The sequence below is a fragment of the Canis lupus genome, chromosome 20, assembly GCF_003254725.2.
Source record: "Canis lupus dingo isolate Sandy chromosome 20, ASM325472v2, whole genome shotgun sequence".
NCBI lineage: Eukaryota > Metazoa > Chordata > Mammalia > Carnivora > Canidae > Canis > Canis lupus.
The window spans coordinates 45,232,417-45,258,165 of NC_064262.1; the positions used below are offsets into that span (position 1 = coordinate 45,232,417).

Below are 25,749 nucleotides of genomic sequence, written 5' to 3' on the forward strand. Positions count from 1 at the left end.
GCCTTCTTTATTTCCATCCACCCACCCACTCACCAGCCCCCCACCCCAGGGTAGAAAGAGCTGCTGGGGGCTCTTTCTATAAAGCAGGGTGGTGATGGAACCACCCACATCCCCTCGGGACCCGGCACATATCCTTGCACTGCATTCAGTGCCCCAGCCCTTGCCAACCAGAGCCTGCCCCTATGCAGATCCCTGCCCCATGAGAAGCACTCACACTGTGCTCACAAGCTGACTCCGGCCTGTGCAGGCTTCTGCGGAGTCCTCGCAGTATCTGATGCTTTTTGAGTTCAAGTCCAACATGTAAATGTCCAGATATTCACAAAAGCAGCGGCCACAGACCCTGGAGGCTTCTCCAGGCCTCCCACCCTGAACAGGCCCTGCAGGTTCTGTACCCATCTTCTCTCTCTGGAAAGATCTCTCTTTCCCCTTTGGGCTCATCAGCCCTGAGGGATTGGGGACCCCCTTCAAGGGGCTAAACTTAGGATGGTTGACCTGATGAATGCTCACCATCCACTCAAGTCTGCCCTCCTGCCAGCTTGAATCTCACCCCTTGGAGACAAGGCTGGCTGAGGTGGATTGGGTCAGGGTGAGATTTCATTCCAGACAGAGCCTCTTATCAGCCCATGGTTGGCTGAAAGACCCAAGGAGCCTACAAAGGAACTTGTCAGTTGGGATGCCCTCAGGACTCACAGGAAATGGTCTATAGAGCAGGCAGGAGATGGGGTAGTGGCTAAACAGGAGGCCCCTCTTCTAGGGACCTGAGGGCTGGGCCACAAGTCTAGAGTAGTGGCCAAGGGTCCAGGTGCAGGAGACCTGGGAGAGCTTCACAGGGGCTGAGGGACCGACAGAAATCTCAGACCCACCCAGGGCCTAACAGATGGCTGCCCAGGAGGAGGTTGTACCCTGAATCTCCCATGAGTGTGGAAATGGCAGGGTAGGGGGAAGATCTTCACTCACTTACTCACTCACTCATTCATCCATTCATATAGCCACTGAGCCCCTTTTCTGTGTCTGGTGCTGGGAACATAGAGTCTGAGATAGAAACCTGTCCTTGGAGCTGAATTTCTAGAACTCTGGCAACAACCCTCTCCAAACAAAAGGACCAGTAAGAATTCTAGATACACAAAAGTATTAGAAAGAGATCCAATGAAGTTGAGGAGGATAGGAACAGATGGGGAGACTTTGGGATGGTGCTAGCAGGGCTCCCAGGAGAGGGAACTTTCAAAAGCAGCCAAGGAGCCAGACCTGGAAGAGCTACAGAAGGGGACATCTGGTGGAGGGCACTGCAAGGATCAAGACACTGAGGGGGAACCAAGGAGGGCATGTGTGGGGAAGAGAAGGGAGACCAGTGTGGCCAGAAGGAAGGACCAAGTCAAGCCCTGGCAGGGGTCCCACCTGCAGGGATGCATGTGTGAGGACAGAGCCAAATGGAAGTCATGGAGGGTTAAGCCCTCTAGGATTCTGTGAATTGTAGGGGCAGGAGGGGGAATAGGAAGGCCCAAGGGACAGGCATCTCAGCAGGCTTGTTCCTGGGCTCGCTGGGATTCAGGGACTTAGAGAAGTTTTTATTGAGCATCTCCTAAATACAAGACATGTGCCTGAAGTGGACATACCGTGGTGAAGAAGACACACGGAATCCCCCCAAACTCATGTTTTCAGCAGGCAAGATGAGATCTTGAAGCCAATAAATAAATACAACTGGCCCCTGCATATTGTCTACAGGAGAAATGAGGATCCAGAGTGGTGGTTGTCACCAGGGGCAGCCCCTCGGTCCCTACTCTAGAGGAGGTGGTAGGAGCCTAGGGGTGACAGGCAGGCAGGGAAGCAGCTCTATCATAAGCATAGATTCCCCACTAGCAGCTGAGGCCCAGGAGCCAATTCCACCCACACCAGGGGACCTCCCCTGGGGCTGTCTTGTCCATTCAGCGGGCCCGTTCCAGACACCAGCATCCCCTCCCTTCTCACACACAGACTGGAAGGCTCCAGACTTACTCTCCCTTTCTAGCCACACTCTACATCCAACGGGACCCTAGGCTTGTCCATCCTTGCCCCTGAATTCACCCTGGGATGCCCCTTTGTCCCTGCTTCAGCAAAGGCCCTGGGGGCAAAGACATGACTGGGCCGCAGTGTCCTGCTGTGTGGCCAGCCTGCTGTGTGGCTGTGTGGCTGTGCTAGTTTGAAGAGTCTCCCCCCTCAAACTCCAGTCCAGCCAGGACCTCAGAATGTGACCTTATTTGGAAACAGGGTCTTTGCAGATACAGTGAAATTAAGATGTGGTCACGCTAGATTGGGGTGAGCCTTAACCCAATGGCCAGATCCTTATAAGAAGGTCATGTGAAGACACACACAGACACGGACACACAGCTGAAGGCCACGTGAAGACAGATGCAGAGCCTGGAGTGATGTAGCCAGAAGCTACGGGACACCTGGAGCCCCCCAGAAGGGGAAGAGCCAAGAAGAATGACCCTCCCCTAGAGCCTCCAGAGGGAATGTGGGCCTACCCACACGTGAACTTCAGGCTCTGGCCTTCAGAACTGCTAGAGAAGACATTTCCATTGTTTAAAGGCTGTGGGCCAAAAAAAATAAATAAAAAAAAAAATAAAGGCTGTGGGCCTTTGTTCCTGCACCCCTAGAAAGTCAGGCAGTGGTCACAGGCAAGGGCCCCTCCCTCACTGAACCTCGGTTACCTCAGCAGGGCAGTGGGGCCCTCTGAGGGCAGTGAGGGGAGCTAGGCAGCTAACCCCCCTCAAATGTGCTAGGTACACAACAAGCGCTCACTGGATGCTCCTAGTCTTGGCCTGATCAGCACCTGAACCATTTCAAGTGCCTTCCTGGCTTCTCGGGCTCCAGTCCAGTCTCTGCCAGGCCCCCACAGAGAGATCTTTACTTGCTAAAATCTCATCATGTTGCTTCTAATTCCGAGTGCTCTGTGGCTCCCGGTGGCCCTCACAGCATCCGTACAATTAGACCGTCAGCACGACTCCAGGTGGACACCAAGCAAACGCCTACTTGCCCTTCTAGACGTAGCTCAAAGAGCAAGAACACCTCTTCCAGGATGGTTTCCCAGATTTCCCAGGGCATGACCAACCCCTCCCTCTGTCCCTCCCTATGGTTCCTCAGCATTGGGCAGAAACCTGGCCACACACAGGCCATCCTCCATGCCCGGCTCAGTCCTAGAATCTGTCCATCTCTCTCCATCCCTGATTGTACCCAGCTGTCTCCTGGGTTCCCCTCTGGCCTTCTGCCACTTCCACTCCTGCCCAAATAGTCCCTGCTCCCCAGTAGTCACAGAGGCTTTTGAGAATCCTAAAGCAGACCACCATGTCTCTCCTCTGCTCACACACCCTACTTGGCTCCCCACTGTTCTGCAGTCCGTTCCTTCACCTCAGTCCCTGCCTGCAGACCCCTCTGTCTTCATCTTCCGTCCTCTCTCCCCGTCACTCATTCTGTTCCAGTCATAGCAGCCTCCTCACTGTTCCTCACACATGGCAAACTCATCTCTGCCTCAGGACCCTTGCACGTGCTGTTCCCGTGGCCTGGTATGCTGTTCTACCAGTTCCCACCTGGTTGGCTCCTCCTCTTTCAGGTGTCAGCTCATGGTCACCTCCCTGGAGAGGTCCCTCTGCCTCCGTCATTCTCTATCTATCACATCACTATCTTTTATTTTCCTCCTAGTACATCTCACAAGGGCTGATCTGGTCCTGCCTCAGTCCGTGCTATGTCCGTAGCGCCCAGTCCAGGGCACACAATACCTGCTCAGTGTTCCTTGACTGATTAAATGACCACACGTATCTAGAACTGTTGCCTCCATTCTCCCCACACACACACCTGCCCCCTGGGAGCTCACTGTTGACCATGACCAGCCAATGTTTGCAGGGGAAAGAAGGAGCTAAGAAGCTGCTCCCAAACAGCTGTCTCGGGGAGTAAGACCACAGAATCTGGGTGGTAGAGGCTATGGGGGTGCGGGACCCTCCAACCTGGCTCAATGCCCCCCTCCTGGCTATGTGACAGAAAGCAGGTCACCCAGCCTGTCTGAGCAGGTTCCCCATCACCAGTGACTGGAGAAAACAGACAGTCACTCTCTGGGGGCTCTAGGAGGCATAGCTGTTTTGTTGTTTTATTTTGTTAGTATGATGTCAAAGGTAGGCACTTTTTTTAAAATTGCCAGTTTTTCTATCCAGCTCCTGGGCCACCTCTACTCCCAAACAATACCTGAGTCTGGATTCACTCACCCTGGTGTGCAGGGGTCTCCCTGATGAGCCACCACCAAAGGGCCTGTCCCTTTCAGTCCTGCTGGATTACCACTTGGCTGGCAGGGGGCTGAGCTGCCTTTCTTCTCTCTTTGACCTGTAAGGACCAGACATGGGGTATGGGGTAGAGGCATGACCCCAGGAGGGTGGGGTGCAGATAGCTCCGAGACTACAATAGTCTTTAGAGTAGATCTGTCGTCTGACTAGCTGAATTGCCTTGTAAGTTTTAAGGAAACTTAAGATCAGTGGTGGGTGTTGTCTGTCCAGTGGGGCCATGTTTCCCTGCTCAGGCACCTTGATGAGCCCCTGCTCATACTCCTACCCCTTATCAGGCACCCTCCCTCAAAACCCCCCTTCCTTCCATTGGACACTGGACACTAAAGGCTCTATCTGCCTTTCCTCATGCTGTTCCCTGTCCTGCCCTCCCGGTTCCCCCTACCCACAATTCATTCACCACAGGAAGATCTAAATGGGTGAGGCTGGGACAGGCTGGTGCAAGGATGAAGGAGGTTGGGATCCCTGGCTCCCTGACTTGACAAGCTACATTCTTGGCCACCCTCAAGTCCTCCTTGGTCTGTAGCTCCCCTGGGGTCTGTAACTCCCTCAAAAATTCACTTTGCACTGGGTTGTTGCCAAAGACCTTCAGTACTCAGGCCTCACTTTGGAGGAGGGGGCCAAAGAGGACACAGAGCAGCCCCATGGTAGAGAGGGGTGAGGGAGCACGACCCTAGAATGGGACTGAAGGGGACACACAGTCTGAAGTGGCAGTCCCAGTTGCCCTTCCTCTTGCTGAGGGTCTGGAGTGGGACCAGGGGCCCCCTGGGCAGCTCAGGGGCTGCCTGTTTCACTCCAACTCCAGCCCTGGGAGAACAGGGAGATGTCCAAGGTCACCCAGTGGGTCAGTGTGTTAGAGTGGAGGTTACTCTACCAGTTCTGGAAGTACCCCTTGCCCTCCCTCCCCATCTCCCCCTCATCAGCGAGACTTCCTTTGAGGTCTAGGGCAGCCAGAGGAGGCTGGGGGGAGAGGGTCTAGCAGGGACAAGAGACCTGGGAACCTGGAGGGAGCCAGGTGAGGGGCTAGTGGGTCTGTTCAGTCGGGCCTCCAGCAGAGTGGAGAGACCTGGAGTGGGTAGGGACCACCCCTCCCTATTCAGTTCCAGACAGGGCCCTCAGCCCCACCCTGACGGTTCTACGCAGGGAGCCCAGGACCCTAGAGCTGACACCACCAGCTGAGTTCTGGGGGTTAGTGAGTCCACCACAAACACAGCTCTCTGCCTCTCTGCCCAGCTGGGTGACCTTGGGTAAGTGCTCACCCTCCCTGGCCTCAGCCCCTTTCCCAGTCAATGGGGGTGGGGGCAGGGGGGGGTGGAGCTTAGGGAAGAGAACAGAGCAGGAGCTCCCACGCACAGTAGGCTGGCAGGTGGGGAGGGGGGGTTCCCTTCCACTCTGCAGTGGGCCAGCCGGGGGAATCCCCACCACGCCGTGAAGTGGGAAGCACTGAGGGGCCGGGAAGGGGAAGGAAGCATTGGATCCGGTCCTCACTCCCCCGCCTCACCCCCCTGCGAGCCCCGGAGGGTCCCCTTGTCTCCACCTTCACCTCTGTGGGAGGACGTCTCCGCATTCCAAATTCCGAGAACGGTCACCCCCTCCTCACAGGGGTCTGCAGGGGGCGTCGGGAGTGACTCGGGGCTAGGAGTTGGGCGGAGGAGGGGGTAGGGGGGAGGAGGTTGGGGGATGGAAGGGGTTTCCCTCCCTCCCGCATCTCTCCCTTTGAATTCCCGAAGTCGGGGCAAACCCTGACCGAAACGCCCACCACGGAGAAGGGGGGAGCCGCTGGGACCTCCGCCCTGAAACCGCCCCCCCGCCCCCCGATGGCCCACTGCTGCCTACTCACCGGCCGGGGACGGCCGCCGCCGCCGGAGCCCCAGCGCCCGGCCCGAGCGCGAAGACAAGTGCACGGCCGGGCAAGGGCGTGTGAGCCGGGAGGGTGTGCGCGCGCCGCCGCAGAGCTGACCCCCTCCCCGCCGACCTGGGCCCCGCCCCGCCGCCCGGGAGGGGCGCCTACCCGGTGGAGCGAGGCGGGCGGACTGCGGCGGCCACCGGGCGACCCCCTCTCCCGCAAGGCTTCTCCAGAAAGGGTGGGGAGGGAATCCCCCTCCCCGCAGGGGTGGAACAGCCAATCCCAAAGAACGCTCCAAGAGCTGGGAGGACCCTCGGCCGCCGCGGGCCCGCGACGTTCATGTTACAGACGGGGAAACTGAGACCCAGAGATGGGGAGCCCCTGGCCAGGGCCCAGCGCCCCAGCAGCCTAGAAATGCGGCTGCCCGCCTCTCTCTGGGGGTCTCTCTCCGCGTCCGGGGAAGGAACGGAGCCAGGGAGAGAAAGGAAGGCAGTTACCCCTCAACCTTGAGCGGGTCGTGGGGCCTGGGAGGTACAGGGGGGAACCCGGAGGCTTCAGGCAGTTGGTGACGTTGCTGGGGCTAGAAGGTCCCAGTGAGGGAGGGGTACCCGGGTGGCCACAAAACCAACCACAGAAAACTTCTCTAATGTCATTGTTGGGCTGTGACGTCTCCCCTCTCCCCGCACGATTCGGGGGACCCCGCAGAACGTGAACAGCAGGGGCCTGGGCAGCGAGATTGTGAAGGTCACTCCGCCAGATTACAAGAATGCGGCTCCCGGGGTTTGGGTCACTGGGGGGGGGGGGGGAGGGCGGAAGGGGCGCTGCGCAAGGCTCAGCCCCTCCCGCGACCTTGGCCCTGCCCAGGCCCCTCTCGGAGCCTCTTTCTTTCTTACGAGTGGACAGCAGCCACTTCTGGGGTCCCTCCAGCTCAGAGGTCTTTGGGGCTGCCGGCTACGTTTTGCTGTTCTCCTCCAGCTCCCCCCCAGGAGGAGTGGGGCCCTCCCAGGCCTCCGTGTTCTCCCTCACTGCCCCTTGCCCCCCCGCAGCCCCACCCGCCCAGTGTCTGAACCCCCACCCACCTTCTGCCTTGGCCTGGGATGAGGGGGTTTCCTCTGGGAGCCAGGAGGCTTCCTCCAGCCTCCATCCCCTTTTTTTTTTGTTGTTTTTTTCCCCCTCTTTTCTTCCATTCATTCTAAAAATAGCCCTCCCTCTCCAACTCTTCCCCCCCCACACCCCCTGGCCGCCCGGAGCGTCTCCTGAAAGGTAATGCACTCCCTGGGTGGGGTCCCCGAGGCTGGGATTCCGCGGCGCGGGCGGGGCTGGAGGATGCGGACCGCGGTGGTGGGGGGGGGACGGGGGAGGGACGATTGGGAGCGCATCCCCCCCCCACTTTCCATTGTGTGTGAGATGCTCAGAAGGAGCCGCCGGCGTGACCGTGACCGTGTGTGGAGGGAAAGAGAACAAAGGGGCAGGGGACCTCTAGGGTAGCATTGTGGAGGCTAAGAGAGGGAGGTCTGGGGGAACCGCGGGTACTCAACTGAAGAGGGGTCTCACCCAGTACCTCTGTGGGAATGACTCTCCACCCATGGAGAGAGTCTGAGGTCGGGACCTTGGTGGGACACAGGGAGGGAGAGTCAAAAGCCAGCAGTTACAGGGTGGCTTCATGGAGGGAGGGGAGTTCCCGGCCCTTGAACCCAGACAACTGCCCTGTGGAGCCCCCAGAACGCCCCACCCAGTCCTGCGGCTGGTCTTGTCCACTGTCTCTCCAGTCCCTTCTCCATGACGCAGCTACAGAAATCTGTCCTCAGCTACGTGACTGATCATGTCTCTGTCATAACTAGCACCTCCTCCTTGAACCTAAGGAAGGACTTGATTCTCCCCCTCCTGCAAGTCCTGAGTGATCTGGCTCCCGCTCCCTTTTGTCCCAGCAGCACTAGGGCTACTTCCCTAGATCACCCACCACCCTGTGGCCACACTCAGCCTCGGTCTTAATTTGTCCAGCCTCAGGGCCTTTGCATCCGCTGTTCCTTCTGCCAGCATCGCCTTTCCCTCACCCCCTATTGTCTTTCAGAGCCTGGTCTGAAGTTACCTCAGGCTCTGGGCACATCCCTCTAGTTTATGGTCTTCAATTCCTGGTGTGCTCCTTCTGCCTCATTAACCTTCTGCCTCCCCCAGGGAATGCCCCCACCCACCCCCCCCCAGCAATTTAGGTCTGGCTGATGAGAGGAGGGGCCAACTCTTACCCAGCACCACCCCAGAAGCTACCCAGCTCCAAATGAACAGATGGCACCAGTGCTCAGCAAGCCACCCTGGAAAGCACCCCTAGGACATGGCACAAAAGATCTAGCACTTGCTTCTGCAGGGGCGTCATCTTCCACAGTGAAACCAAAAACACAGGCGCCCAAATGTTCCCCACCAGGGGACGGCTTAGCTCCTTTCCAGAATAACACGCCTCTAGGAAAAATGGCCCACAGGTACCGAGTTCCGGGCCTGTCGGGCAGAAGCCAGTACGGAGGTGTGTCTGTTCAGATGGCAAATAAGTATGAAGAGCAAAGATGAGAACTGCAGGGAGGGGGAGGCACTGGGGCGGCCCTGGGCATGGGCCCTGGGGAGGGGTGTGACCTTTCCTTTGTTATTAGCTTTTCCATCATGTTTTCTTATCTTCTACTTTTTGAAACCTAAGGGGAGGATAAAAGGCTTTGTTGGAGGGTACAAAAGCTGAGAGGGTATATGCCCCCATGGGACAGAAAACACAGCTGCCTGTGTTGAGAAATAAAACACCAGCCCCCCAATACTTGCCTCCATAAATTTACCCTGAAATGTTTGAGCACCTACTATAAATTTATATGCCCAGGGATTAAGGGTGAGTTCGGAGGGGTGGGGATTCAGGGGTTCCTGAGAGTACAGAGCCCTGGGGGTTCTGGGAAAAGGTGACAGCTGGGATGAGCAGGAACGTGTGGCCTCAGCAGGGCCAGGCCCAAAGCCAAGGGTTTGGGGGGGCCTTGTGTGGGCTGAGGCAGAGGGAAAGCCCCTGAAGATGGGGGAGTGCCTTTTCTTTGTGTATTTCACTGCCAGGCCAGGACTCAACCTCAGGCTGGTGTTGAAGGCCAGAGGGTGGGAGATGGCATAGGAAGTGGGGGGACCCAGCATGCAGGGATATGGGGAACATTGGAGGGAAGAGACAAAGGAATCATCTGAGAGGTTTCAGAAAGCCTCAAAGGATGCGGGGGGTGGGGGGGGGGGGGTGGAGGTTGGGCAGTCAGGGGGGTGCTCAATCAAGATTAGGGCTGCCAGATAAAATACAGGGTAGGGAATAGGACACACTTATAAAAATAAAAATTATTCGTTGTTTATCTGAAAGTCAAGTTTAACGGGGCGACCTGTAGTTTTCTAAATCTGGAAACCCTAGGCCCAGATCTTCTGGCCAAGCAAACCTGGGGTTCGCTGGGAGGCAGAGCAGGAGGGGCTCTATAGGTGTCAGTCCGCTCCCCTCCCATCCCCCACCCCGTTCCCCACGTGCTCCCTTCCTAGGCTTTTCTTTGTGCCCCACTCGTTGTCCACGTCCCTTAACTGCTCGTTTCCCCCCTCCTCCCTCTTCCTTTGTTGTCCCCCTCCTTCCACACACTCCCTCATTACCCCATCCCCCGACTCCTCCTCTTGCACCCCACTCCCCATCTCCCCCAGCCCTTCGCGTTTCCCCCGCCCCTTCTCCGGCGCCCACCCCTCCTCCTCGTCCCTCCACCGTCCTCTCCCTCCTCCACAGCCCCTCTCTCCGAGATAACCTCCTCCCCAGATGCCCACCCTCTCCTCTCCTCGCGAAACCGTCTCCCCCGCCCACCGCGGGTACTCCGGGCGCACGAGGGGGAACCCCGGCCACCCGCGCCGAGTTCCACGCAGGCGCAGAGCCGCCCGGCTTCCCTGAGGCCGCCGCCCCCCTCGCTGCGGCCCGCGCGCCCCGTTGCCAAGGCGACGGCGAGGGCCGGAGCGGGAACCTCCGGAAGACCCCGCTCTCCCTCCCTCCCACGCCACCTCCTCAGCAAACCCCACTCTGGTTTGAGCCGGTTTCCCCACCCCGCCCCCAGTGCGCACTGCGGCGTGTGAGGATTCCCTTGCCCACTGGGCGGGGGTCGGGAAGGGATCGACGCATGCGCGCCAGGCGAGGCTTTCCCTCCCCGCCTGGCGCTCGACGGGAAAGCCCTGGCGCGTGAAGCGAGCACCCCCGCGCAGGCGCAGTGTGAGCCCGGCGTCCCCACGGCCCCGCCCGGTCGTCCCGGCAACGCGCGCGGGGCGGGCTGGGAGAGCACGGAACTCCCGTCTCACGCCCCCTCCCGCGCACTGCAGCGGAGCCGGGGATTCCCTGCTGCCCGCGCGCAAGCGCGGGGCTGGGATTCCGCGGGGGCGGGGCCGGAGAGAGAAGGGGCTTTTCCGTGAAAGGGAACAAAGGCTGTTGCCGAAGTCCAGTCCTTTTGTCAGAGGACCGAAGGCGGTCCTCTCAGCTCCCGTCCTGAGTTTTATCTCCTTGCTGGTCCCCCAGCGTCCCTCTCCAGAAGAGCTTGCCACACGCCGCTCCGATGCCTTTCCTACCTTGCTCACACACCCGCCGTGGCTCCCATCGCCCTGCGGTGAATCCCCGTTCCTCAGCCAGGCGTCTGGGGCCCTGCACGCCCCGCTGGCACCTTCCTTCTGGTTAATCAGCATTGGTCGCCAGTCCTCCCTAATTCCTGGCCACAAAGGCCTCAACGTGGTCATGCAGGAGGCTCCTTTGCCAAGCCTTTCTTCAGAATATGCCTTTCCCAGGCACCATCTCGTTGATTCTCGAGATAGCCTGGGGTTTGACACTGTTTTAGTCCCATTTTATTTAAGAGGAAACTGAGGCTTAGACCCATGAAGGCCCTGGCCTAAGACCCCAGGAGACTCTATTTGTGGGGAGACATCAGGATTCCTCCACCCACTATTTAGCTGACACCTTCAACCCTGATTCCAGATCCCACTGCTGCCCCTGCTGGCTCCCCTGCAGCCACAGGTACTTTCTCCGGCATGTGACACAGGCAGGTGACTTAGTTTTCTCATCTGTAAAGGGGATAAATGGCTCATGGGGCTGTCCCTAGGGTTCAGTGAAATATTACCATATGCTAGGCCAGGGCCCCGCATCCAAGGGATGGTTCTCACAGCTGGTCTAGGTGCCATTCAGTGGCCATCTTCCCTCTCCCTATCCACTCCAGGTTTCTTGGTGGCCTTCTGCCTCACTTCCTAACCCCCACAGGGTTTTCTGGGGTACTTCCTGGTTTCCTCACATGCCTTCTGGCCATTGTCTTAGAGTTAGCACCAGGATCTCCACACTAAGCCAGTGCTCCATATATGTTGGTTAGTTTTATGCCAGCTACAATCGTTTCAGGCACCTTCCATTCTGCATTTTAGTTGTACCCAATTGTTAATGGTGCCCCTCCCTTGAACGGGAGAGTTGTGACCTCCTGGCCTTTGCACAGGTGGCTCCTTCAGCCTTTTCTGCCCCTGTCTTTGCCCCTATGCATCCTTCAAGTCCCTCCCTCCAAGAAACCGTCATGGCCGCCTCTGGTCCAGCCCTGGCACCACACAGTTGGGGGGAAATGGGTCTCAAAGGTCACAAGAGCAGGCTTGTGGCTGCCAGGATGTTAGTAGGAGCCACAGCAGTGACCTGGTAAATGTTTGGAACCTGCTGAACACATGTGGGCCCATCTGGCTGCAGCCCTCCCTTTCTGCCAACTCTCTTATGACCAACCAAGCTCTAGGAAGCGAGAACTAGGCACAGATCTCACCCAGCCCTTCCCAAACATGTGGCCTCTGATGGGACACTTATTCCTACCCAGAGCCACTGGAGTGCTCCAGCCTCCAGGCCCTTGCCTGCCTATGCAATGGAATCTGATTCATCTCCTACTCAGGCCCGCTCCAAAGAAATCCTCCACTGGGAAGCCTGCCCAGGACTTGACCCAGATGCCTCCCATGTTGGAATAACACCAGAACAGCCAGCATTTCCTGACCCCCAAGCACAGTATGTGACCTGGCTGCTGACTCTGAAGCAGAATCTCAGGATGCTAACTACATCGCCTCCAGCTTGCCCTGAAGTGCTCCATGACCCAGAGCCGGTGCCTCAACCTCTCTAAGCAGTCCCCTTGCAGCAGCCCAGCAAGGTTTCCAGGGGTGGTGGTACAAGTCCCTAAATGGCCCAGCCAGATGGGGATGCCTAAGAGCCAGACACAGGTCTCAGTTGGCTTTGCTGCAACACGAGGGTAGTTGGGGGCTCTGATCTTTTCTGGCTGTGACCCCTACATTCCCCTCATTCCACCACCCACCTGCCACCCACCTCCCTACCACCCCACCTGCTGCCCACAGAGACTTCAAGAGCACACCCTGCCTCACCAACTGCCTTTATTGGGCATCAGCCCACGGGCTCCACAGGCCCAGGAAGGGGGTAGTGGGTGTCACTCGAAGCAGGGACTCTCCAGCGGGAGGAATGGCCAATGATGCCACGTAGCCCCCAGGACACCTGCCTCAGCCCTGGACCTCTTACTGTAACCCATGTAGCTGACCCAGCGGGAGGGCGTGTAAGGTCAAGACTCTGACCGCCTGTGGGGCGGCTCCCCCAGTTCTGGGCTCACTTGGGGGCATTGAAGGGCACGGCCCGCTGGTTCATGGGGTTGTCTGGCGACCGCAGCCACTCCTTCTTGAGCAACTGCTTCAGCTGCGACAGCCGCATGTTGGGGTTTTCTTGCTTGAGCCGTGGCAGCTGTGCCTCCTCAAAGGCGGTGAAGGCCGCCCGCATGCGGCGCTCTGGGTGCCGGTCTGCAGCCTCTTCTGCCACACTGGGAGGGGTACAGCGGCGTTAAAGAGCGGGTCTAAGCTGTGACCCCGCCCCTGCGTGGGTCAGGTACCAGCCGCCAGACACGCAGCCCCGCCCCCTTGCTCAAGCCCCGCCCGTTACCTGAGCACCGCGATGGCATCCTCAATGGTGCGGGCCTCCACGCTGCCCTCCTCCAGCACTCGGCGGTTCACATTCTCCTCCAGCGGCACCTCCAAGTGGCTCTTGGCTTTCTCGGCTGGGGCGGGAGGCAGTCAGGTGACAGAGACATACACAGAGACAGAGAGGCAGGGATGCACAGTTCCAGAAAGACGAGAGAGACCCAGTGCGGGAAGAGAGGGAAAGAACAGGAGAAAGGCAGGCAAAGAATGATGGGGGAGCCCTCTGCCCAGGCCACACTGCTCTCTTGACTTCCCTGCAACTGGGCACATAGGAGGCACCCCACTCATGGCTGCTGTCTCCTTAGCCTTAGCACCCCATTAATGCCCTGGGGACCCCATGGGCACAAGCTGAGGTTGGATGCAGAGCAAGTAAATCCTCACGTGTGTGTGCCCATGCTCTCTGTGCCCAAAGCCAGGCCTGCCAGGCCAATGCCCACCCAAGGTTCACCATGCAGCCCAGGCAGCTTCTCTGGGGCTGAGAAGGGGCTCTAGACTCAGCCAGGGTCAGTCCCACAGCTTGTCCTTTACTGGATAAAACGGCAGCTCCAGAGTGGGCCGCAGCCCCACCTGGTTCTGGGGCCTCTTTGTGCTGGTGGTCTCGGCGGAGTGTCTCCTCAATCTGGGCCCGGGTGACCTTGCTGGGTGCAGCCACGCGGGGGGCCTTGCCACCCTTGAGCTTGGAGTCCTCCTCCTCCAGCAGGCGCTGTGTCTCCTTCTTGCGCTCCAACTGCTCCAGGCGCCGCTTCTCCTTCTCCTCCTGGGGGAAAGGGGTGATCAGGAGTGGACCCCACCACTGGCATGGGGTCTGGGTTTTCGTCTCAGCCAAGGTGGACTGAGGCCCTGCTGAGCACTAGATCCTGTGCTGGGCACAGGAGACACAGCTGCAGTACAATGGGACTACCTGAGGCTCCCAGCCTACACCACTATGGGAACAACAGGGAACCCTGCCCACTGCAGGTGGCTGGGTGGCTCCTAAAGGAAAAGTGACACCTGGGCCGGAGGAGGAGCCAGCCAGGAGGAGAGCTGGAGGACAGGAAAGTCCTTAGAGGAGGGAATGCAGGTACAAAGGCCCTGAGGCAGGAACCTCCCAGCAGGACAGAGGAGCAGCACAGAGGCTGATGTGGCTAGAACAGGGAGGGAAAATGTAGAAGAGGTGGGGAGGGCAGAGGGTGCTGCTACCAGGATCCTCAAGGGCACGGGGAGGGGTTTGTACTGGATTTCAAAGGCAACAGGAGCCAGAGAGGGTCTGAACACATCTGCTGGCTGGGGCAGGGGCAGTGTCCCCAGCCAAGTGTCACAAGGGACTGGTCCCACCTTTGCTCCCCAGGGAGACCCTGATGCCATCTGGCCATTGCCCCTCCACCAATCCAGGGGGCAGAGCCACATTCAAGACCATTTGTAATGCAGGGTAGTCATGGGCCTGGAATATTCTGCCTCCCTCCCACCCCCATCCCCATAGGGCCCTGCAGCCCAGGCACCCCCACTCTCCTGCCCTCAGCCTGCAACTCTGCCGTCTGACTCCCTTGGCTTGGGATGGTCCCCACTCCTTCAGTGCTCTGTGTGACACTCCTACCGTGGGACTAAGAGTCCCAGAAGACCCTCAGTGTGCCTGAGGATACCCACTGGGCCTCTGACCTTCATCCGGTCTGTCCAGCAGGAGGGTGAGGGAGAGGTTAAAGGTTAAGGACTCCCTGGGCACACAGGAGGTGCCCCTGTGTTTTCAGGCACCTCAGGCAGGGCCATTGTGCTCTGAGCCTCAGTTTACTTATCAATCAGAGGTAATGTCCTTCCCCCAAGGTCCCTTCACCCCTGCGTGGTGCTCATACAACCTATGCTCATTCTCCCCTGACAGGGCCCTGCCTTGGCCTTTGCACTGGCTGCTCTCTCCTCCTGGTGCACCAAACGCAGCCTCCTCCCTTGGCTAACTCTGGCTCCCCCTGAGCTCCTGGCTCCCTATCAGGCCTCTCTACCCCATGCCATGGCTTTTTCCTGTGTTCCACAAATTCATTTCTGGTGGTGCCTGGGTGGCTTCGTTGGTTGAGCGTCTGGGTGATGGTCCTGGGATGGAGCCCCATGTTGGGCTCCCTGCTCAGCAGGGCATCTGCTTCTCCCTTTGCCATTCCTCTGGCTTGTGGTCTCTGGCTCTTTCTGTCTGTCAGGTAAATAAAATCTTAAAAAAAAAAAAAAAATCCCCATTTCTAGTCTTCTGACTATGTGATTTGTCCCGGAGGCAGACCTTGGCCTGGGTTTTGAACAGCTGCCTTCTGGCTCCAGGCCCAGTATACAGTAGGTGCTTAGTAAAAGTATGCTGAATGAATGCATGAATTCCAAAAGGTTTTGAGGATCCCTGAGTAGCTCAGCGGTTTAACACCTGCCTTTGACCCAGGGGGTGATCCTGGGGTCCCAGGATCGAGTCCCACATTGGGCTCCCTGCATGGAGCCTGCTTCTCCCTCCCTCTGCCTGTGTCTCTCTCATGAATAAATAAATAAAATCTTTTAAAAAAATAAAAACGAAAACAAAACTCATAAAACTCAATAACTCACGAAAGGCATGCAGCTTGTGGCCATTAGTCACTAGGGATGCAGGACTGAGGAGGGAGCATGAGCATTTATACTTTGACATTCAGCAAAATTTTTTGAAAAAGTCACTTTGCAGTTTCTGAAAAAGAGCTATTAGCAGTTGGTAGTATCTGGTGATGGGTGAAGATAAGTCCACTTTGCAGAATATTCCAGAGCTGTAAGAAATGAGTCTCATAAATAATTGACATGGAACTCAGACAGTCAGGTGCTCTTTGCCCAGTTGCTTAATATGGAACAAGTGGAGATGAAATGCTGACTTCCATGTGGGATGATGAATTACAATCCCATCTGAGGCTGATGCCTGGTGACCAGGAGAAAAATGGCTGTGGGACCCTATTTAGCTGAGGACATGGGCTTTGGGTAGGACATTGGGTAAGAAAGGTCTCTGGTGTCACATTGGGGAAGGAGGTGTTTTATTTTTTAGTGTTTTGGAGTAAGCATAAATTTGCTTTTTTCTTTTCCTTTTTTAAGATTCTATTTTTTTCCTTGTTAGTTTTTCTTTTTTTTTAAAGTAGGCTCCCTGCCCAGCATGGAGCTCAACATGGAGCTTGAACTCATGACCTTGAGATCAAGACCTGAGCTGAGATCAAGAGTTGGAGGCTTGGGACACCTGGGTGGCTCAGTGGTTGAGCATCTGCCTTCATCTCAGGGCATGATCCCGGGGTCAGGGATTGAGTCCCATTGGGCTCCCTGGGCAGGGAACTTGCTTCTCCCTCTGCCCATGTCTCTGCCTCTCTCTGTGAGTCTCTCATGAGTAAATAAATAAAATGTTAAAAAAAAAAAAAAAAAAAAAGAGTTGGAGGCCTAACCAACTGAGCCACCAGGTGGCCCTTTAAATATTTTATTTTAAATAATCTCTACAACCCAATATGGGGCTCAAACTTACAACCTAGAGATCAAGAGTTGCATGCTCCACTGACTGAGCCAGCTAGGCACCTGGATTTGCTTTTTTTAAATAGAAACAATGTTTTTAAAGTAGTTGTCTTTTAAGAATAAAAAGGGGGGAGCTGGGGTGGCCAGGGTGGCTCAGCAGTTTAGCGCCGCCTTTGGCCCAGGCCCTGATCCTGGAGACCCGACTGAGTCCCAAGTCAGGCTCCCTACATGGAGCCTGCTTCTCCCTGTGCCTGTCTCTTTGCCTCTCTCTCTCTCATTAATAAACAAACAAACAAACAAACAAATCTTTAAAAGCGGGGGGCAGGTCTTGCACAGCAGGAGGAGGGGTGGACAAACTGCAGAAAACCACCCCATGTAAACCAGTCAAGACAGTGGACTGCCTTGGAGGGGAGTGGCAGCTAGGAACGTTCTAGAGAGCAGGGGGTGGCAAATGATGGCCCTCCACCTGTTGCAGTAAAGGTTTTAGCCCATTTGCGTGTGGTAGCTTTGTGCTAGAATGACAGGGTCAAGTGGTTTTGAGAGCTCATCTGGCCCCTGTACCCTATCTGATCTCTGTTCTTCCAGATGCATACTACACAGCTGAGCAAACAGACAGCTCCCTAAACTACACACCCAGGACACAGACACTTGCTCATTGGTTAATCCAACCTCGTAAGAACCCAGAAGGCAGACCCATGGCTTCAGCTAGCACTAGCCCTTCCTCACAACCCTGTGACTTGGGCTTCCTGCCTTATCCGTGCCTCACTTTTCTCATCTGGGGACCCCCCAAGGCCCAAGACGCCAGCCTGGGGAGGGTTCCTGGGGCCTGGGCTGCTGCCTCCCGGACTATTAAAACGTCTCCGGCTTTTCTCTCTGCCTAATGGCTCTTTGGCAGGCATTGTTTTTTCTTTTGGGTTTTCAACTTTCCTGTGTTGTTAAAATACTGACGGTTAAAAAGAAAATCTGAAGACCTCCATGGACCCACTACAGCACAGGCCGTGGGAAGGGAACCAGTAACATTCAATGTCCAACTAAAAACAAGGCAGGATACAGGCTTGCATAGAAAGACGGTGGAAAAAAACTCACAAAAGTGCCCAGGCTTGCCAGGAACGGGCAAGCAGGGATGGCATGTCACCACTGCTATTTTCTGCCACCCTCACCAGTCTAGGCAGGAGCTCTGACCAGCCCTGGTGGAGGAAGCGAGGAGCGACAGCTAAAATGGGTCTCTGGCGCCACCTGCTGGACCCAGCGAGTCAGCACCAGGCCTGATCCACGCCCAGACACTAAGTAGCCACTGTGTGTGATGCTGGGGCCCATCAGGGGACAGATGGCCATCCCTGCACTCTTCTGTGTTTTTACACACACCTGGAGGAGCCTGTGAGCTCTGGCGCCAGCAGGGTGGATACGGAGGCCCTATTACAGCAGTTCCCAGCCTTGGCACTGCTGATGCGTGGGGACTGGCTCATTCTTTACTACGGTGCTGTTCTATACCCTGAAGGGTGTATAGCAGCCTGCCTGGCCCCCACCCACCAGATGCTAGTAGCACCTTCCACCCACTGGCTGTGACAACCCAAAATGTCTCCAGATGTGCCAAGTGTCCGCTGAGTGCAGAATCATGCCAGGGTGAGAAGTGCCAGTCTAGCCCAACACTCTTCGACATTACACGAAGAGAAGCCCATACAGGGTAGTGGCTGCCTCGCCATTCCTGGCCACCACAGGGCCTTTGCATGACCCACTGCCTCCACCTCCTCCTTGCCCTTGCTCCACGTCCAGTGCTTTCTCATCCTTTAAGCCAAAGCCCCAGAGGCCTCCTGCCATCTTCTACCATGCTTCCACGTGGCAGACTGCCCACCTTAGCCACAGATGCCAGAGCCTGGGAACCACCCACCTTGCGCTGTTCCTTCCTCATGACGTGTTTGTCCTCATCCTTCCAGTAGGCATCCTCCAGCTCCTTCTGCTTCCTGGCATCAGCTGCTGCCTTGGCCTCAGCCCTCCGCGCCCGGGCCGCTGCCGACTTGGTGTTCTCACCCTGGAACTTCTTGGGCATCCCTCAGCAGGCTGCGGGAGGAGGGCAGGACCAGTGAGTGGGGGGCATCCACCCTTGGTAGCCCCAGGCTCACACTTGTAGTCAGGCTCCCCCTTGGGGCCTCAATGACCTTGCCTGTAAAACGAGGGCTGCAGACTTAGTGATCTTTTTTAAAAAATTTTTATTGAGGTAAAATTCACACAACAAAAAAAGAACCATTTTAAAGTACACAATTTGGTGCCATTTAGAACATTCACGATGTCGTACAACCATCACCTTTACCTAGTTCCAGAATAATTCCATCCTCCCAAGAGGAAACCCCAAGCCTGAAGCAGTCAAGTAACCCCTTCTTCAGCCCCTGACAACTGCTAATCTGCTTCCTGTCTCCATGGATTTGTCTCTTCTAGATACTTCATATACATGGAATGATACACCCTGTGGCCTTTTGTGTCTGGCTTCCCTCACTGTGTGATGTTTTCAAGGTTCATCTGTGTTTTTCAGTGTGGCAGAGCTTCATTCCTTTTTAGGGCTGAGTAATATTCCATTGCATAAATTGATGTTTTGCTTATCCATCTGCCACTGATGGGACACCTGAGCTGTTTTGGGATTTTGGCTTTTAGGGTCAAGCTTCTGTGGCCTCTCTAACTCTGCCACTGATGAGGCCTCAGTCCCCAGAACTCTAGAGGCCAAGTGCTCCTCACCCTGGGTAAGCAGCAGCAGCTGCGAACTGCTCCCAGTGACCCAGCCCAGGTTCGCACAGCTGAAGATGTCTAACAACTGGGAAGCTGCTGTCCAGCAGGCCTCTGGTCTGTACGACTCCCACGCTGGGTGCTGGGGAAATGATGCACGCAGATGGCAGGCACCACCCTCCCTCCACTAACCCCTATATTCAATAGTATGCCTCCAAAGCTTTAACTGTGGGGACTGCCTTTGTTCCCATTCTGAGGTGGGGAAGTCAAGGTACCTGGCCAGGTTGCATAGCACTGAGCTGAGGGTCTCACCTCCAAAGCCTGCCTTCCAGATGCGGAAGGGAAGGCTGTGCAGCCCAGGCACATACCTTCAGCTCTCTAGGGTCTCAGTTTTCCTCATCTGGGAAATGGGCTGATGTCCCCCATTCCTGGGTTGTTTGCTTCCCCTAAACATATCCAGCACAGTCACCTTGGGGAAACAGACCTGGCATCCAAGAATGAGAGAATATGGGGGCCACTCTGATTCAGGACCAGGTCACCTCATTCTAGCCTCCTAGCTGTGTGATTTGGGGGGCAGGGGGCTCCCACCAAGGGTCCCACTGGAAACTCTAACATCAGCTCCCATCTGCAGCTGTGCGCACCAGGCTCTGTACTTTATACACAGCATCTGAGTGAATTCTCCCAACACTGGTATGTGGCAGCAGAGCTGAGACCTGAAGGGTGGGTCAGTCAGAGGTAGCGCTGTGAGGATGAAGGGATGACTTCTGGGCAGACGGCACAGGATATGCAAAGACCCTGCAGTGGACCCTCAATCCCAACTCTGTGCTCCTAACCACTGCCCCACCACAGGGTCCCAGCTGGCCCCCTGGGGGAACATCAATGCACAGACCACTGGGGTTGCTCACTTAACATCAAGGGGTGGCCCCTTGGCCAGGTGCTCCAGGCTGAGACTGAGGAGAGAGCCCCATGGGGCAGAACAGGGCAAAGTGGGAGAGGTCAGTGGACCTAGAGGACTCAGGGTTGAACTCCAGCTCTGCAATCACAGCCAAAGTGCTCCCCCTGAGCTGAGATACAGGGTCGAATTCCCATTGCTCCCCGCATGGGATGCATGAGCTGCCACAGGGGAAATGCTAGCCTGATCCTGCACTTCTCCCAGCTGCTCCTTGGCCCCTAAATCAAGCATTTATTACTGAGCGTCTACAAGGTACTCAGCAGAACACCCCCACCACAGATTCCTAGGGAAGTGCCAAGAATTGAGAGTCACTGTCCAAGTTACAGATTAGGAACCCTCCCCCTACTCTCCTCCGCATGGTCCACTCACGGGAGGCAGCCACACCAGCCTCCCTACCATTTTTCAAACATTCCAAGCAGGTTCTTACTTCGGGGCCTTTGCACTTGCTGTGCCCTCCACCTGGCCGCTCTTCATTCCTCTTTTTACCCAGTTAACTCAACTCCTATTTAAAGTTCAGGGCTGAATTCAGGTGTTTCTGCCTCCAAGAAGCCTTCCCTGAGACACCCTCTCTCAGACCTCAAACTTCTTTGAGGCACCACTATTAGCTGTCCAATTATATGATTATTTGACAAACGTCCACCTTTCTTAGCAGGCTGGGAACTCTGGGAGGGCATGACTACCTTGGTCACTGCTGTGTCCCTAGTGCCCTGTACAGTCAGGGCTCAATAAATGTTCTGAGCACATGAATGAACAAGTGTCTATTTCCAGAGTTCCCTCAGTATTTACTTCACACTCTGGGGTGTGTCCAAGCTCAGCTTCTCACGATTCTTCCCACTCACCTCCCTCTCCAGCCTCCAAGCCTTTGCTCTTGCTGTGCCCTCACCCAATACACCCTCTGACATTCCCTCCCCCCTGTGAAAATCCTGCCCGCTCACAGGCGCTCTGCCCCAGCCTCCTCTCCTCCCACATCCGGCTGCTCAAGACCCCCAACCTCATCCCAAAGCCTGACCAGGCTATTTTGATCCTCTCTTCAGGCCAGGACTACGTGTTTATCTTCCCTTAATGTTAATATGTTGAAGCCCTAATCCTCAGTGTGACTGTCTTTGGAGACAGGACCGGTAAGGAGGTGACAGATTAAATGAAATCATAAGGGTGGGGCCCTAATGTAATGAGGCTGGTGCCCCTGTAAGAGCAAAACACCCCAGCGCTTGCTCTCTCCGCCTTGTGAGGACGCAGTGAGAGGGTGGTTGTCTGCAAGTCAGAAGAGTGTCTGTACCAGGAACCAAACTGGTGGGCACTTTGATCTTAAACTTCCTAGCCTCCGGAACCGTGAGCAAATAAACGTCTGTTGTCAAATAAATAAGCAAATAAATGTCTGTTGTTGAAGCCACCCAGTCTGTGGTATTTTTTATGGTGGCCCCAGCCAATACAGACAGCTCTTCTGTGTGGCAAATACTCACACACTTCTGTCATTCAGTAAACATGAACTGAGCACCTAGTAGGAGTGGGGCGCTGGGGAAAGAGGCAGCACCCATTTACTAGCCAGCTAGGCTAGCTGAGAGATAGACAGTAAAGGGGACAACTTGCCATGAGAACTGTGATGGGACTTGCGGGGCGCTGGGCAAGCCTCGAGGGGGTTTCTGACCCAGCCTGGGGGCTAGGGGGCGTTAAAGGGCTTCCCGAGAAGATACCGAAGAAAAGGCCTAAAGGAGCGAGGAGCTCCAAGCCCCCAGGAGCGGTGGGCGAGGCACGCTGGGAAGCGTCGATCTGTATTCCGCGGCGACGAGGAGATGCCGCCGAGCGCGTTAGAACCGGAAAGAGCAGATCTGCGAGTAAGAGCCCTGGGGTTGCTGAGGTGAACTGGAGGGGTGAGATAAGCAGGGCGCTCCGGCAGGGAAGCTGGGGGTGGCTCTGGATGGGCAAGGGGGTACACTTAGGAGGGAATCAAGCCCCACGTGGTTGACTGGGTGTAAAAGAAGGTGAAGCTCAACACCGTCTGTTCCAAGAAGCCCTCCAGCTACCCCTCCTGAGCTCCCCCTGCCCGTCGTCCCTCTCCCCAGCCCTGACCCTACTGCAAGAGGCTGGGGGGCATCCGACCCAGCTGGGCCACCCCCAATCCTGGAAGGTGCTCAGAGTCAGGACCGGAGCTAGCTGGCCTCGTACAGGACGCAATTCCTCCGGGTCTCAGTCGCCCGCTCCGGGAAATGGGCACAGACCCCGCGAGAGCCCTCTTGACTGGGCGCCAAAGGTGCCCCTGTCTCTGAGCACCCCGCCTCCAGCCCTCGGGTCGGGGGGCTGCTCCCAGACCCAGCCGCCCCGCCGGGCCCACCCGCACCCCGCCCCCCACACCCCGGCTCCGCCCGCGCGGCGGCCGCTCCTACCTCCTTCCCCCAGCGCCGGCCCGGTCGCGAGTCCGTGATGTCACCGCCGGGCTTGCGCGCCGACCTCCCGGAGGCGCGCGCTGATTACGCCTCGGCGCCGTCGCCATCTTGGTAAGGGAAATGCCACCCTCGCCTCCCTGAACCCGAGTCCAGGTCATCGGCCGTTTCTTTGCCTCTTCGAGCGGAGGCTATGTTACATAAGGCTCCACCTCCTTCTCTCACTTCAGATACTGGCAAACTAGGAGAGGAGGGTAAACACTGTAATTTAGAATAGTGCCTTTACCAAGATGGCCGTTGCCCGGATGAAATATGGCCGCCGCCACTTCACACGTGGTCCGGCGGCGCCAGGCGGGAGCTGCCCGGCCGCCAGGGCGCGCCAGAGCCCGCGGTCCTCCCGCGGGCCTTAGAGCTGCCAAGCCCAGAGGAATCCTCTGAAGCCTTTGCTGTCGCTTTGCGCTTGGAAGGCGCTCTTCTAGTCCACCCTCTCTGCTTCTCACCTGCGAAGCTGGAGAAGGAGAGGGCAGGAGAAGGGAACCGGGAAATTAACACACTCCACCCAGCTGAGATGGGAAAACAGGCCGAGAGACACCAGGAACTGGATTTAGCCAAAAATGTAACCACAAGCAGCTCAGATTCCTCCCCTGTCCCTCCTGAATTGCTCCCCTCTTCACCCACTCCCTCCAAACATACCTTGCTTATTTTATTCAAAAATTAGGTTTGGAAAAAAAGCAAAAAAACAAAAATTAGGTTTGGGAAAAAAAAAATAGGGTTCGGAGGCCAAATTGTCCGAGGCACCTGTAGAATTTTTTCATTTACTGAGGCTCAGTGACCTCATCTGTAAAAATGGTGGTACTAGGGGTCTGAGGTTGGTTACACTGAACCTGGCCGTGGGGAGGAGGCAGGCTTTGGATCTAAGTTCAGGAGGATGAGCTAACCACAGAGTCATTTTCTGAAAGGCAACCGCAGAGACACGGCTGGGACCTCTCTGCTCTAAAGCCTGGTGGGTTCCCACTGTCCTGCAAAACTCCTTACAGCTCCCCATCCCATCTCCCCCCTCTTCTCCATTCTCCCTCAGCTCTAGCCACACCAGGCTCCTTTCTCCAAATTGCCAGGGATGACCCTGCCTCAAGGGTTTTCCCAGCGCTGTTCTCTCTGCCCCCAGCTTTTCCAATAGCCAGCTCCTTTACTTCCTTCAGGCTTTGACCCAGATACCCCTTCCAGAGAAGGACCTCCCTGACTTGCCCATGTAGTTGGTGCTCCATCCCCAGACTTTTTCCCTTTTGTATTTCTGTCACAGCAGCAACTTGCTTTATCCATTTGTTGACCTGTTTGTTTTCTGCTTCTCCAGTGTCTGTGATATCTGGAGGATGGAATCCATGCAGCTGAAATGGTGTTTATCAGCAAGAAGGGGCTCGGTATAAAATAGGTACAACTGACCCTTGAACAACACAGGGTTTAGGAGCACCCACCTCTATGTAGTCAAAGATTTGTCTATAACTTTTGACTCCCCGAAACTTAACTACTAATAATCTGTTGTTGATCTGAAGCATTACCAATCACAATCAGTTGATGAACATATATTTTGCATGTTGTATGTATTATATAATGTATTCTTACAATAAGGTAAGCTAGAGAAAAGAAAATGTTAATAAGAAAATCGTAGGGTTGGGGCACCTGGGTGACACAGTCAGTTAAGCATCTGCCTTGGGCTCAAGTCATGATCCTGGAGTCCAGGATTGAGAACCACATGGGACTCTGCTCAGTGGGGAGTCAGCTTCTCCCTCTGCCCCTCACCCCACTCATGTTCTCTTTCTCTCTCTCTAACAAATAAAATCTTTAGAAAATCATAAGGTAGAGAAAATACATTTATATACAGTATTGTATTTTTTAATTAATTAATTAATTAATTTATTAATTTATTAAGTAATCTCTACCCTTAATGTGGGGCTGAGCTCATGACCCGGACTCATGACCCTGACATCAAGAATTCCGTGCTCTACTGGGACGCCTGGGTGGCTCAGCGGTTGAGCGTCTGTGAGACCCCGGTGATCCTGGGGTTCTGGGATGGAGTCCCTCATCAAGTTCCCTGTGAGGAGCCTGATTCTCCCTCTGCCTGTGTCTCTGCTTCTCTCTGTGTCTCTCATGAGTAAATAAATAAAATCTTAAGGAAAAAAAAAAAAGAATTGCATGTTCTACCAACTGGGCCAGCCAGATGCCCCAAGTACTCTACTATATTTATTGAAAGAAAAAAAAATCCTTGGGTAAGTAGACCCACAGATTAAATACCCATGTTCAAGGGTCAGCTGTATTGTTCATTATCAGGGTGTGGGATGTGTGGAGGTGGCAAAGCCAACACCACCTCGTGAGCCTGCCACTGGTAAAGAGCCAGGTTTAAAAAAATAATAAAAATTTTTAAAAAGATTGGCTTGTCACGCCTTCTTGGGGCAGGAAGCCTCTTACTTCATATTAACATAACTTTGAGGTATAGGTCAAGTGAATCGTTCCAGAACAAGCTCAATCTTCTGCAAGGTGACTTTTGCCATCAATCAGACACCCTTGCTATGAGGTGCGGCTCTTAGACCTGAGGATTCTTTTTTTTCTTTTTTTTTAGACCTGAAGATTCTTGACTTCTATCATTGTGACATTCTATAGCTTTTGGATATTCACATTTTCAATTAAGTATTGAGTGTCTACTTTGAGCCTGTGCTGGAAATACAGTGACAAATTAGACAGATATGGCCCCTGGTCTCCTGGAGCTCACAGTCAGGAAGTCACACACAAAAAACTCACACATACATGCCACCCGGGCATCCAAATAAATAAAATCTTTTTAAAAATTATGATCCGGGGCAGCCTGGGTGGCTCAGTGATTTAGTGCCGCCTTTGGCCCAGGGCCTGATCCTGGGGACCCAGGATTGAGTCCCATGTCAGGCTCCCTGCATGGAGCCTGCTTCTCCCTCTGCCTGTGTCTTTGCCTCTCTCTGTTTCTCTCATGAATAAATAAAGTCTTAAAAAATAAAAATAAAAATTATGATCCTAACTATAGTCAGAAGATAGTCCCCATGTTGAGAGTGGGTTATGGAAGCCAGGAGGCTGGGTGAT

At 55.5% G+C, this 25,749-nt stretch overlaps 2 protein-coding genes and 1 long non-coding RNA gene across 6 annotated transcripts in view; 1 reads left to right on the forward strand and 2 right to left on the reverse strand.

The window, feature by feature from the left end:
* Positions 1 to 6,294, reverse strand: part of KCNN1 (potassium calcium-activated channel subfamily N member 1) — a 31,168-nt gene extending 24,874 nt beyond the window's left edge. Inside the window, exons 1-2 of one of the 3 annotated variants that reach the window (XM_049097931.1) lie at positions 6,145 to 6,294; positions 4,233 to 4,347 (exon numbers count right to left, since the gene is read on the reverse strand). The gene's annotated coding sequence lies outside the window, so the exon portion shown is untranslated. Of the gene's footprint in view, positions 1 to 4,232; positions 4,348 to 5,847; positions 5,867 to 6,144 lie in introns of those variants that run through there. The other 2 variants (XM_025458022.3, XM_049097929.1) reach the window with 2 other exon arrangements.
* A 6,244-nt stretch (positions 6,295 to 12,538) lies between these two features.
* CCDC124 (coiled-coil domain containing 124) lies at positions 12,539 to 22,798 on the reverse strand. 2 transcript variants are annotated; one of them, XM_025458015.2, is made up of 5 exons: positions 22,648 to 22,798; positions 18,488 to 18,657; positions 13,714 to 13,903; positions 13,109 to 13,223; positions 12,539 to 12,989 (listed from the first exon to the last, which is right to left on the reverse strand). In XM_025458015.2, exons 2-5 carry the CDS (start codon positions 18,644 to 18,646, stop codon positions 12,782 to 12,784), a joined length of 672 nt encoding a protein of 223 aa, XP_025313800.1. In that variant the 5' UTR covers positions 18,647 to 18,657; positions 22,648 to 22,798; the 3' UTR covers positions 12,539 to 12,781. The 2 variants fall into 2 exon arrangements, with proteins under 2 accessions (XP_025313800.1, XP_035558469.1); XM_035702576.2 differs by having other exon boundaries at positions 18,488 to 18,760; positions 22,648 to 22,689.
* On the forward strand, positions 21,794 to 25,056 carry LOC118351586 (uncharacterized). The gene is made up of 3 exons (XR_004807238.2): positions 21,794 to 22,098; positions 23,996 to 24,073; positions 24,572 to 25,056. It is a non-coding gene; the product is annotated as an uncharacterized LOC118351586 (long non-coding RNA).
* The last annotated feature ends 693 nt before the right edge of the window (positions 25,057 to 25,749 follow it).

Bases quoted from the DNA above. Each gene is read 5' to 3' on its own strand.
- CCDC124 (XM_025458015.2), bottom strand. From the start codon at position 18,646: ATGCCCAAGAAGTTCCAGGGTGAGAACACCAAGTCGGCAGCGGCCCGG. The intron at 13,904-18,487 runs GTGGGTGGTTCC...CCTTTCCCCCAG, and splicing joins TGAGGAAGGAACAGCGCAAG to GAGGAGAAGGAGAAGCGGCG. The intron at 13,224-13,713 runs GTGGGGCTGCGG...CTCCCGCCCCAG, and splicing joins CAAAGAGGCCCCAGAACCAG to CCGAGAAAGCCAAGAGCCAC.